Source organism: Terrapene carolina, unplaced genomic scaffold (genome assembly GCF_002925995.2).
Source record: "Terrapene carolina triunguis isolate 2854851 unplaced genomic scaffold, T_m_triunguis-2.0 Scaffold192, whole genome shotgun sequence".
Taxonomy (NCBI): Eukaryota; Metazoa; Chordata; order Testudines; family Emydidae; genus Terrapene; species Terrapene triunguis.
In genome coordinates this window covers 26,618,095-26,631,935 of record NW_020664543.1, presented here as the reverse complement: position 1 = coordinate 26,631,935, position 13,841 = coordinate 26,618,095, and the positions used below count along the sequence as shown (strand labels likewise).

At 44.5% G+C, this 13,841-nt stretch overlaps 1 protein-coding gene across 1 annotated transcript in view; it reads right to left on the bottom strand.

Annotated features, from left to right (window-relative positions):
- Positions 1–903: 903 nt before the first annotated feature.
- Positions 904–13,841, bottom strand: part of GSG1L2 (GSG1 like 2) — a 48,967-nt gene continuing 36,029 nt past the window's right edge. The window contains exons 4-5 of the mRNA XM_024206444.2: positions 9,961–10,072; positions 904–1,204 (exon numbers count right to left, since the gene is read on the bottom strand). Of these exons, the coding sequence (XP_024062212.1) occupies positions 904–1,204; positions 9,961–10,072 (413 nt within the window). The remainder of the gene's footprint in view (positions 1,205–9,960; positions 10,073–13,841) is intronic.

Sequence of the window (13,841 nt, the reverse complement as noted above, 5' to 3'; positions counted from 1 at the left end):
GACTAATTCTGAAAGAACTCTTTGCAGCTACAAAGCTCACCATCTCTACTATGAATCTGATCTCAGAACTGTACTCATGTCTGTATGTATACTGATCTTTTAACCAATACGCTCTCTCTTTTCTTTTTTAATAAATTTTAGTTTAGTTCATAAGAATTGGCTGTAAGCGTGTATTTGTGTAAGATCTGGAATATTCATTTACCCTGGAGGGTAAATTGTCTGATCCTTTGGGATTGGTAGAACTTTCTTATATGATGAATAAGATTTTTAGTAATCCTCATCATATTTGACTTGGGTGTCTGGGTGGAGGCCTGAGGCTGGGTTACTTAAAGGGAACTCTGTTGCTGGCTTCTGGGTAACTAGCAAGGTATTATAGAAGCTGTTTTGTGCTGGCTTGGTAAATTTAAGTATTGGAATATCCACCAGCTTTGGGGATTGTCTACCCCATTCCTTATAGTTTATCCTATTTGAGTTACCACAATGTGGCTCCCCGTGACCTCCATCACAGGGTGAAACTAATCAGTGTAGCCTGAAATGTGCTGAATTTGGCTGGGAGGTTGCATCTTTAATGATAAATAACCTATTTCAGCTCTGGACCAAATTGTGGGCCAGATTCTTTGTTGCCATGGTCCTGGTGTTGTCATTTCCACTAGTAAAGTGGGTGTAAGCCAGTGCTATGCTGATGTAGTAGTGTTCACACCCACTTTGCACATGTGTAAATGGCTGTACAAGATGCAGGACAATGGAGAATATGGCTTATTGTCTTTTATGAACCACTCTATCTGGATCAGCTCCACAAACACTATGTCTTGCTTGAAGCATTGATAAAAGCATTGATCTTTACAAAAAATAAATAATGCTATACAGATACATTTTTAAATTAATAAATATCGTAGAACATATTTAGCAATACTCTTCACGGTGTGGCTCAGGGATATTGTTTAAATCTACAAACATTGAAATGCTGGCTGGATTATGTATGTCCTTTAACTGATGCACCAAGTCCTCTGTAGTGTTATGAAAAGAGCTGACATACATATTCCAAGCTTTTTCTGGAACTCCAGGATCTGGAAACTTGCGTTTATTCTTTAATCTTCTCTCCAGCTTTTTTCGTTTGCGCTTGAATTCCAAAATAGTTTTTGTGTATCTGTTAATGGTGGTGACAGAGGCAGCCATACAGCAAGCGAAGGAACCCCATGCAAGGCTGTCAACAAAAAGGCTTGTTAGAAAGTGACATCAGTTTTGCATCCACATCATACTACTGTGTCTCCCAAATACATTGTAGCAAAAGTGATCAAGCTATCCATTTATTGCTATAAAGTATGGATTAAATGGGGGAACAGACTCCTAGTGGAAGGTTTTAACAGCTACTGTAGAACTACACAGCTCAAGATGAAGCAGAGTTAACTGAGTACTTAAGTTCAAAGCTCGCCTTCAACTGTATGAACATTAAACAGCATAGTTTTGTGTTTTAGAACAAAATGATTCTTGGCATAAGTGAGTATCTATGAAAGAAGGGTCCCTCCTGCTGAAACAAGCTGGAGCATGCGGATAACTTATGTTAAGCGAAGCTATATCTTGCTAGAATTAAGTTTTAGACTCTAGAAAGCACGTTATTTTCATTTTGTTTTGTGGAAGCAGAGAAAGAACTGACAGGAAGGGGATTGCAATGCATGACAGTTTGTTAGCAAGAGTCAGGCTAACTGTAACCCTAATAACGTGAGATTTGTAGAAGCAAGGATTGTGTGAGGCGAGTGGGAAAGAACTGTGTGAGAAGTTGTTGCGACCTTGTGTAGATAATGTGTAGATAATATGGAATGTAGACTAGAGTCTAAATAAGTGAGAAAAATAAGATATCAGGATGACCTATATATAAACAAAATGCAGCTGTTGCTCATTACTGTCTGTAACAAAAGGCTTGCTGTAATTGTTTACCTGTAGAAAGACCTGCCTAGGAGGGAGAGACCCTGTGTCCTAGTGCACTCTCTCCCTCTACGCAATTGCTTGAGAAAATAAAGTATCTGACTTTGCTGCAACCAACCAAAGAGTGAGAACTGTGTTTTTCTTCAAACAGTTTGTAACCCTTTCATAGCTCTTTCACTCTTGCTTGAAATCATTGAAATCTGTGTTGGTAATGAGGGACACTCACCTGAGCACCACCTGCTGCTCCATTTAGTACTGCAGGCCTTTTCCTGCTCCTGGTGCTCCCTGTAGGTTGCTGACCTCACTAGATAGGTTTTCAGTGGCTCAGCCCTCCAGACAAGTCACATAATCAAAAAGTAACTCCCTTCCAGGGGTTATAAAAGTTTCACAAACTGTTAGCCCTCACCAGGGTATTCAGCTCTATCTCTGGGCCCTTTAAATCCCACCCTTAGATCAGGCTTCTAAAAAGCCATGTCCCCTTCTCACTGTTTGGGCCACTTTCCCAGTGGGGAAACCCAAGCCTGCCCACCACTCCAGGTCCTAAATCAGGGATCCTACACAGAGCAGCCACATGCTGCCTCCTTTAATTAGTTGCTGCTGTTTTTCCCTGGGATTCTTCTTACCTTATCTATTTACCAGCACCTCAGGGTTACAGTTCTTAGGTTCTCTCTCTCTCTCTCTCTCTCTCTCTCTCTCTCTCTCTCTCTCTCTCTCTCAGGTCCAGTAAAAGCAGCCCTCCAAACACCTTGTGCCAGAGCAGAGCAGCCCTCTAATCCTAGCCAGAGACTGAGCTGTTCAACCGTGCAGCCCCTTTTATTTGAGCATACTGGGCTCTGATTGGCTGCTTCGGTGTAGCCTTTCTAGGTAGGCCTGCAGGACTCACCTTCACTACTCCTTCCTGGGGCAGAGTGCAATGGGATTGCAGGGACTCCAGTCAGGGGACAAAGGGCCAGGTGCATCCTGTCACAATGTTCTTTGTTAATAAACTTATTCTTAGTTTTTACTACAAATCATTTCAGTTCTGTGTAGTAGGGTGGAGTGTATAACCCCAGCTGAGCTACCAAGCTGTTATCTATACTGGCTCTTTGGAAGCAGTGAACTCGGGGTTACCTCTATGAGTCTCCAATAAGAGGAACTGGACACTGCAGGGGAGATGGTTTTGGGGAGAATTGGGACCAGAAGTGTTGTTAGGGTCACTCTGTAAGGAGTAACTGGGCTGGTGGAAGCCAGAGTGAGACCATTATGCTGTGAGCAGGATCCTGGTGTCAGAGGTCTCAATCAAAGCTATACAGCACAGAAGCACCCAAGGTTAGAGGGCAAGAAGTGAAAGAACCCCTTACTAGGATGAATAAACCCCCAAAACATCATAGGAAGAGGATCAAATAACTTTTAAGACACTTTAACAGGACCACACCATCAGGTAAAAAATGTTACCTCCACTCCTGACTTTCACTTGGATTGGGCATCATTACCCCCTGCTTAGTGAGTGAGGTCCAATTTCAATTGAAGCATATGAAGTACAGTGCTGCTGCCCTTTACTCATACAATAAGGATAACAACATTTCATACTAAAGTTGAATCTTTACACAAAATATCCAAACGTGACCACTTAGGCAAGCAGATTTGGCTGGTTATCACCTAGGCAGGGTCTATGCAAATACAATCTGCTCCTGAGGCTTTCCCCCCCAGTTCTTCACTAGACAGCAGGGGAAACTCATTCAGATCCTGCTTACATTCTCCTCCCAGCCAAGAATTTGTTGTCCTGCCAAATCACACTCCATATTGTACCGGGTCCACGAACTCTCCCCATAGAGTCTTAAGAAGACTACTATTGCTGATTCAAACCTGTGAGCTACATGTATCAGTTCTTCTCTAACCTCCCCAGGTGCTCATAAGTTAACCTGTTTACTGGCCTGATAACCTTATCACTATTATTGAGAATAGTGATTGCAGGGTCAGTGAGGACTTCTCCTTGGCAAGGGATGGTAACAGTTCCATTGATGGTCCCTCAGACACTGGCATAGGCCTCTGCATCTCTTGCTCCAATAGTGGAGGGTCTGGAGCATCAGGGACACCTTCCACCTGTATGTCCCCCTGCCCAACAACCTAGCTGTATCATCAGAGTCCTGTCTTTTTTCAAGAGATATGGGAATGCTGGTGGGGCAGACTCATTGCCATAGGCTGGTTGCACTGGTGGAATGGGTGTGCTAGCAACAGGCCTAAATGCTTCTCCTGTGGGGTTTAAAGACAAAAAAGTTCAGTAGATAGAGACCAGAATCTGTTCTCCATTCTAAGATACACCATGGTAGTGTCCTCCTCTTCAGTCTCACTCTGAGCCATGCTGAATAGGGGTGGGTTAGCCCCATGGAGCCCACTGCATGTGTTGGACAGTGGTTTTGGTCCAGCTCCTTTTTGCCACCCAGGTCCCATGTCATGGCTCATTTTTTTACTACTACTACTTCTCTACTAGAAAGCAGGTCTTAGGGCCAATATTCATCCCCTTGCTCCATTCCTCTAACGTGTATACAGCCATTATAGAAAGTGTAGTTTCCCAAAAATATAACAAAATTGTTTTCCCAAATTAATGGTTTACTCAAAATGTATATAACAAAAGAAACCTTTTATTAAAGAACTAAACAAAGCATTGATTTGAGAAAACACTGCAACAATTACTTGAAAGTATACAACCAATAAATAACCCCCCTGCCCCACTATTGGGCAGAATCCTTTGGCTCTGTTTTCCACCTTGTGATGTGAAAGTCCAACAGATGGATGTGTCTCTAACATGCCATTCCCCTTTTTCTTCCACTGCATGCCATTCACGGTTTGTTGTCCAAGGTCAGCAATGCCGGGGGGAGGGATAGCTCAGTGGTTTGCGCATTGGCCTGCTAAACCCAGGGTTGTGAGTTCAGTCCTTAAGGGGGCCACTTAGGGATCTGGGGCAAAATCAGTACTTGGTCCTGCTAGTGAAGGCAGGGGGCTGGACTCGATGACCTTTCAAGGTCCCTTCCAGTTCTAGGAGATAGGATATCTCCATTTATAAAATGTCCCCAGAGTCCAGGAGTGTATTTGGGTGGGTTTGCCTCCTGGCCCCAAGGGGAGAGCGTAGTTGAGTAACACCTCCACCTTTGCTCATCAACATCACTGCAGTTTCTGCCACGGTCATTCTACCCTGCCTGCTGCCTCTTTCTGCAATGCTGTGTTCTGATGTTCCACCACTTAGCCCAATTCTCACTGATTTCAACTTTCTGCTGATTTCACTGGGTAGTGGGGAACATCTCTGCTGTTAGCTCTTCTACATTGTCTTTTCACTGCAACACTATCTCCACAGGTGGGCTAAGAAGCTGCTCCAAAGGAGCTGAATATCAGTACATGCAGCTCCAGTAATCACTAACAACAATTGAGTCTAGTCAGCTTTGCTTTTACACACTGGACAAGAAAGGATCAAATAAATCTAAAGACCCACTAAACAGAACCACACCACAGGGCAAGGATACCTGTGCCCATCTTCTCTAACTTTCACTAGGATGTGGCGTCACTAGTCCCTGCGTAACAAGTGAGATCCAATTTAGGGCGACCCCCCTCAATAGGGCATGCTGAGTCCAGTTTTGCTGCCCTTTACTCATACAATAAAAAGAACAATATTTCATTGTCTCAGCATTCAATATTAAAGCGAATCTTTAAAGAAACAGCAAAAATTGATCACTTTGGCAGCATATCTCTCTGCTGATTACCTAGGCAGAATAGGGGTGTCTATGCAAATACAGTCTGCTCCTGACATCCTTTCCCCCCATCTTTTCCTCCTGCCCGAGATGGCAGGAGAGAGCTCGTTCAGACCCTGCTTACAGTGAGTAGCTGAGGGCTATAAAGCAGCTCAGCTGCACTGACAGGGAATGGGGCTCAGTGGCATGTTTCTGCTATTTACTTGCCTTCTCCGTCCCTGCCTCACAAAACTGACCAAGGAACTCCACAAGGGTGCAGAAGCATACCACAAAAATTATTCCAGGGATGAGGAAAATACTTTACAATGAGAGACTTAAAGAGCTTGGTCTGTTCAGCTTATCAAAAAGAAGATCGAGAGGTGACTTAATTACAGTGTATAAGGGCTAGATCCAGGAACTTCGGCACTGCAATGCTGAGTGTTGCAACATCTACCGTTTAGGCATCCTGCCACCCAGTGCAATCCTCAGCCCCACGTTTGGTGCCCAGCATAGGAGATGCAAGACTCTTGCATCTGGGGAGCCTGGGCGCAAGTGCCAGAAGCTCCCTAGAAGTGGGAGGGGCCACCGGTACCTGGACCATGGACCCTCCCCCTGCTCCACCCTGAGCCCCAGCCACTTCTCAGCCTCCTCCCACCCGAGGCCCTGCCCATGCTCCACCCCCATTCTGCCCCAAAGTCTTGCTACCGCTTGGCCTTGTCCCCTGAAGCTATGCCCCCACTCCACCTCTTCCCCAAAGACCTCCCCCTCACTGCCTGCTCCTGTCCACCACTTCCCTGAGGACTCCCCACCTGCTGCTCAATCCTCTCTTCCCCCTCCTCCGAGGAACCCCTGCCCACTGCTTGCTCCTCTCCTCCCCCTTCCTCGAGCCCCCCACCTGCTCCTTTCTGCCCCCTCCCCAAGGCCCCCTTGTCTTCTATAAATAACAAACGGAAGAAAGGGGAATTTGATAGCAATGAATATAAAATATAAATCAGGAGCTAGGAATTGTAAAAAATTGATAAGTGATGCAAAGGGACAAAAAAATTAATCAATTGCCAGCAGCGTTAAGGACAATAAGAAAGTGTTTGTTCAATATATTAGGAACAAAAAGAATCCTGACAATGATATTGGTCCATTACTAGATGGAAATGATAGAATTATCAATAATAATGCAGAAAAGACAGAGATATTCAATTAATATTTCTGTTCTGTATTTGGGGAAAAAAACAGATGATGTAGCCATACCACATGATAATACTCTTTCCATTCCACTAGTATCGCTGGAGGATGTTAAGCAGAAGCTACAAAAGTTAGACATTTTTAAATCAGCAGGTGCAGATAACTTTCATCAAAACTGTTAAAAGAGCTAGCTGAGGAGCTTATTGGACTATTAATACTGATTTTTCAATTAGTCTTGTGTAGGCCTTGCTAGAGCCTTAGGCATAACTAACAGTGTGAACCAAAGGCTGTGAACCAGAGTAGGCCTGGCCTTGGCAGAATAGCAATGCACCAAGTATTAGCTAATACCAAGTAAGCACATTCCTGGCCTAAGAGGATGGTACAGAAACACCCAGACTTCAAAAGTAAATGAGTAAACAAATTCTCAAGGGATTGTAGAGGAACACACTGACTCCTTGTAAGATAAGGATGGAATGACAGGATAATAGATGAGGATGTTTTGTTTGAACTATAAGAGTTGTAACTAACACCGTCTAGAGTGTAATAAGAACATAAGAATGGCCCTACTGGGTCAGACCAAAGATCCATCTAGCCCAGTAGCCTGTCTTCTGATGGTGACCAGTGCCACGTGCCCCAGAGGGAATGAACAGAACAGGTAATCATCAAGTGATCCATCCCCTGTTGCTCATTCCCAGCTTCTGACAAACAGAGGTTAGGGACACCATTCCAATACATGAGTTGTTTCTATCAATGTATAAAAGAAGAAGTAATAGGAGGGTCATGTTTGCTTCAGTCGAGGGGACGGCATCCTCTTATGTTGCCTGAGCTTTTACCTTGTCACAGGCATACATGTGGTAGTGTCCCTCTGGCCCAATTGGACAGAGAACTAGTACTTTACTTTCCTGACAATAAACCTGGCTGAATGGTTTCACCACCAAGCCTGTGGTCCATGAGCGGTGTTTGACTCCTACATTTGGGGAGGCTGGGCGCGAGCGCTGGAAGATCCCTATAAGTAGGGAGGGGCACTGGCTTCTCCCCAAGGCCCACTCCTGCTTGGCCTCCTCCCCGCAAGGCCCTGCCCACACTCCACCCCCACTCCATCCTGGGTGAGACCATGGCTCAGGGGCCCTTTTGGCTGCGGGCTGGTGAGCCTCCAAAGGGACGTGCGCTGCATCCTGTTACGGATGCTTAGCCTCCCCTGTTTATGGATGCTTAGCCTCCCCTGGCCTCTTATACCCGCCACCCATGCTGTGGTCTTTATTAACAACATCGAGGTCTGCTAAATCAGCATGCTGAACTTTCTGCTAATGCAGCTAACAGTGGAGGTCCAAGAACTGCAACACTAACAAAATCTTGGAGGGAAGTTAAGACCATAAGAACGGCCATACTGGGTCAGACCCTAATAATAAAGGGTGCTAAAAGCCCCATCTATAGTAACAATAGATAATAAGACCTTTGGGGCAAGAAGGCCCCTGATTGGTGAAGAGGGGTGGGAGGCCCCCCAACAGTGTCTCATAGACTCATAGACTTTAAGGTCAGAAGGGACCATTGTGGATGGCCACAAAAGCTGACCCACCCAGTTTCCCTTAACTCAGCTGTTGAAGTCTCCAGATTGTGATTTAAAGACTTCAAGTAGCAGAGAATCCTCCAGCTTGTGACCCCTGCCCCATGGTGCGGAGGAAGGCGAAAAACCTCCAGGGCCTCTGCCAATCTACCCTGGAGGAAAATTCCTTCCCGACCCCAAATATGGCGATCAGTAGAACCCCGAGCATACAGGCAAGATTCTCCAGCCGGACCCTCATTTTACCAGCGATGGCACGTTATTGCCTAATTGACTAAAATCACGTTATCCCATCAAACCATTCCCTCCATAAACTTATCTAGCCTAATCTTGAAGCCAGAGAGGTCTTTTGCCCCCACCGTTTCCCTCGGAAGGCTGTTCCAAAATTTCACCCCTCTGACGGTTAGAAACCTTCGTCTAATTTCAAGCCTAAACTTCCCCACGGCCAGTTTATATCCATTTGTTCTCGTGTCCACATTGGTACTGAGCTGAAATAATTCCTCTCCCTGCCTGGTATTTATCCCTCTGATATATTTAAAGAGAGCAATCATATCTCCCCTCAGCCTTCTTTTGGTTAGGCTAAACAAACCGAGCTCCTCGAGTCTCCTTTCATAGGAAAGGTTTTCCATTCCTCGGATCATCCTAGTGGCCCTTCTCTGTACCCGTTCCAGTTTGAGTTCATCCTTTTTAAACATAGGAGACCAGAACTGCACACAGTACTCCAAATGAGGTCTCACCAGCGCCTTGTATAACGGAAGCAGCACCTCCTTGTCCCTACTAGAAATACCTCGCCTAATACATCCCAAGATCGCATTAGCTTTTTTCACAGCCACGTCACATTGTCGACTCATAGTCATCCTGCGGTCAACCAGGACTCCGAGGTCCTTCTCCTCCTCCGTTACTTCCAACCGATGCGTCCCCAGCTTATAACTAAAATTCTTGTTAGTCATCCCTAAATGCATCACCTTACACTTCTCACTATTAAATTTCATCCTATTACTATTACTCCAATTTACAAGGTCATCCAAGTCTCCCTGCAGGATATCCCGATCCTTCTCCGAATTGGCAATACCTCCCAACTTTGTGTCATCCGCAAACTTTATCAGCCCACTCCTACATTTGGTTCCGAGGTCAGTAATAAATAGATTAAATAAAATCGGACCCAAAACCGAACCTTGAGGAACCCCACTGGTGACCTCCCTCCAACCTGACAGTTCACCTTTCAGTACTACCCGCTGCAGTCTACCCTTTAACCAGTTCTTTATCCACCTCTGGATTTTCATATATATCCCCATCTTTTCCAATTTAACCAATAATTCCTCATGCGGTACCGTGTCCTGTGCTTGAAGGTGGGTGATAGAGTGGGAGCCATGGCACCTGCATGCCCTGGGTAGTGCTGGTACTGGCTGTCCTGGAACTATGGGACCTTATACCATTAGACAAGACTACAGAAATTACAAATAAAGAAGTTGGTTGTTGTGTTACATCCTCAGTGGAAAGCTCAAATCAGAGCCATTAGTTACTTGAGGACAAGAATTGCAGAGACAGCAATTTAAATGTTAATGAAACAGTTAGATATTTTAATGCAAAAATTACCAATAGGACCAGCCATAATCCCACATCTGTGGTCTCCAGTCTTCTGGACCAAGATTGACAGTCATTTGAAATACAGTTGTGTACATCATGTGAGCGACCATGCCAAAGAGACCTAGAAAAATATAACTTTGTAAGATATATTAAAAAATAAACACATGCAAAAACCATTTCTGACACGTTATTAGAGATTATTCCTGAATATGGAGAATGTTTTGTGAAGTATTTAAAGGTCTAAAAATAGCTGAAAAAATACTTTGCATTGTAAAGAGAATGTAACACCCACCACACTGCTGGTGCTGCTCCACAAACTAGCAACTCATACATGGGAAGCCCCTTCTATCAGGGACTGAGTTGTTACGGTCACCTCTACAGCACCATGCAAACCTTCACTGTACACTGGGGAATGAGGCTGGGATATTTAAAAGGTATTTAAGGGAGTTAAAGTGTACAAAACCTATTGAATTTTAGTGGCAGTGGAGTGCCTTACTCCTTTAAGCTGCTTTGAAAACCTTATATGAAATTCATCCTGAGTAGTGTAGCTCATAGGGTTAGCTTGCCTTCATTATATTCAGCTGTAATGCAAGGAACCTATAGGCCTGTATCCTGTAAGACATTAGCTTCAGCAGTTTTAGCATAAGGCTTGAGGCCTATGAAATTTGGCACAGATAAATGGCCCAATGGAAAACCCAAATATTGGGGAGCTGAAAATAGAGCGTTTAAGGGGAATTTCAGACCACAGGAACATGAGTCCAACCACAAGAGTATCAAGGCAACGAATTGTTGTACATAACAATAACAGGTACATGAGCTACATCTGCTGATACCTAAGCACAAGAGGGCAACGACAATGAATTAATGCATATGATAATAAGTTGAGATCACTGATATACTAATCTATAGGAGAAGGAGACTCCAACGTTAGTAAGGGGAGGAACTACAAATAAGGAAAAGGGGGAAAACACCTACTGAATATGCATCAAACATAGTGGCATCAGCATAACATATTATCAAGTTGCATCCCAGCCTATGGGCAGTAGGAGAGCGAGAGAGAGAGAGATGTAGTCCTTGGGAGGTGCCAGAATGATGGCCACCAGTGATGAGAGGGAAGGTGATGGTGATGAAGAAGATGATGGTTATCATTTCAGGTCGTTCTGCAAGGGATGGTGCGAGCACAAAGTCAATGTCCCACCTCAGCCTCACTTAACTCTTATTTTGAAGGTGTAAACTGGAGTATAATGGACTCATATCCAGCTTCTTGTTCACTGTAATCCCCAGGTCCTTTTCTGCAGAACTGCCACTCAGCTAATCGGTCCACAGCCTGTAGCAGTGCATGGGATTCTTAGATCCTAAGTGCAGGACTCTGCACTTGCCCTTGTTGAACCTCATCAGATTTCTTTTGGTCAATCTTCCAATTTGTCTAGGTCGCTCTGGACCCTATCCCTACCCTTCAGCTTATCTACCTCTCCCCCCAGTTTAGTGTAATCTGCTAACTTGCTGAGAGTGCAATTCATCCCATCATCCAGATCATTAATGAAGATGTTGAACAAAACCAGATCCAGGACTGACCGCTGGGGCACTCCGCTTGATACTGGCTGCCAACTAGACATCGAGCCATTGATCTCTACCCATTGATTCAGATGATCTAGCCAGTGTTCTATCCACCTTATAGTCCATTAATCAAATCCATATTTTTTTAACTTGCTGGTAAGAATACTGTGGGAGACCGTATCAAAAGCTTTGCTAAAGTCAAGGTATATCATGTCCACCACTTTCCCCATATCCACAGAGCCACTTATCTCATCATAGAAGGCAATCAAGTTGGTCAGGCATTACTTGGCCTTGGTGAATCCATGTTGACTGTTCCTGATCACCTTCCTCTCCTCCAACCTCCCCTGATCTCCATGAGTTTTCACAGATAATGGCCAATGGCTCTGCAATCACATCAGCCAACTCCCTCAGCACCCTCGGATGCATTGCATCTGGCCCCGTGGACTTGTGCATGTCCAGCTTTTCTAAATAGTCCTTAACCTGTTTTTTCACCACTGAGGGCTGCTCACCTCCTCCCCATACTGTGCTGCCCAGTGCAGCAGTTCTGACCTTGTCTATGAAGACCGAGGCAAAAAAAAGCATTGAGTATTTCAGCTTTTTCCCCATCATCTGTCACTAGGTTACCTCCCCCATTCAGTAAGGGTCCCACACTTCCCACCTTCTTCTTGCTAACATACCTGTCGAAACCCTTCTTGTTACCCTTCTCACCCCTTGATAGCTGCAACTCCAGTTGTGCTTTGGCCTTCCTGATTACATGCTTGCATGCTCAAGCAATATTTTTATACTCCTTCCTAGTCATCTGTACATCTTTCCACTTCTTGAAAGCTTCCTTTTTGTGTTTAAGCTCATGGAAGGTTTCTTTGTTAAGCCAAGCTGGTCGCCTGCCATATGTTTCTATTCTTTCTTCACATCAGGATGGTTTGTTCCTGCACCCTCAATAAGGCTTCTTTAAAATACAGCCAACTCTCCTGGACTCCTTTCCCCCTCATATTAGCCTCCCAGGGGATCCTGCCCATCAGTTCCTTGCTTTTCTGAAGTCCAGGATCTGTATTCTGCTGCTTTCCTTTCTTGCTTTTGTCAGGATCCTGAACTTGACCATCTCATGATCACGGCTACCCCGGTTGCCACCCACTTCTACTTCTTCTACGAATTCTTCCCTGTTTGTGAGCAGCAGGTCAAGAGGAGCACAGCCCCTAGTTGGTTCCTCCAGCACTTGCACCAGGAAGTTGTCCCCAACACTCTCCAAAAACTTCCTGGATTGTCTGTGCACTGCTGTATTGCTCTCCCAGCAGATGTCAGGGTGGTTGAGAACCAGGGCCTGTGATCTGGAAACTTCTGTTAGTTTCCCGAAGAAAGCCTCATCTACCTCATCCTCCTGGTCTGGTGGTCTATAGTAGATGCCCACCACGACATCACCCTTGTTGCTCTTGCCTCTAAACTTAACCCAAAGATTCTCAACAGGTTTTTCTCCAGTTTCATACTGGAGCTCTGAGCAATCATACTGCTCTCTTACATAAAGTGCAACTCCTCCACCTTTTCTCCCTGCCTGTCCTTCCTGAACAGTTTATATCCATCCATGACAGTGCTCCAGTCATGTGAGTTACGAAACCAAGTCTCTGTTATTCCAATCACATCATAGTTCCTTGACTGTGCCAGTTCTCTGAAAACATCCACTCAATGTGCAGTGACAGTCAAAAAAGCAAACAAAATGTTGAGAATAATTAAAAATGGGATAGATAATAAGACAGAAAATATCATATTGCCGCTATATAAATCCAGGGTACACCCACATCTTGAATACTGCATGCAGATTTGGTCACCCCATCTCAAAAAAGACATATTGGAATTGGAAAAGTTTCAGAAAATGGCAAAAAAAAATATTAGGGGTATGGAACAGCTTTCATATGAGAAATTAATAAGACTGGGACTTTTCAGCTTGGAAAAGAGACCACTAAGGCTGATAGGATAGAGGTCTATAAAATCATGAGTGGTGTGGAGAAAGTAAATAAGGAAGTGTTATTTACTTCTCATAACACAAGAACTAAATTAAATTAATAGGCAGCAGGTTTAAACAAACAAAAAGAAGTATTTCTTCACACAATGCACAGTCAACCTGTGGAACTCTTTGCCAGAGGATGTTGCGAAGGCCAAGACTATAACAGGATTCCAAAAAGAACTAGATAACTTCATGGAAGATAGGTCCATCAATGGCTATTAGCCAGGATGGGCAGGGATGGCATCCCTAGCCTCTGTTTACCAGAAGCTGGGAATGAGTGACAGGGGATAGATCACTTGATTATTACCTTTTCTGTTCATTCCCTCTGGGGCACCTG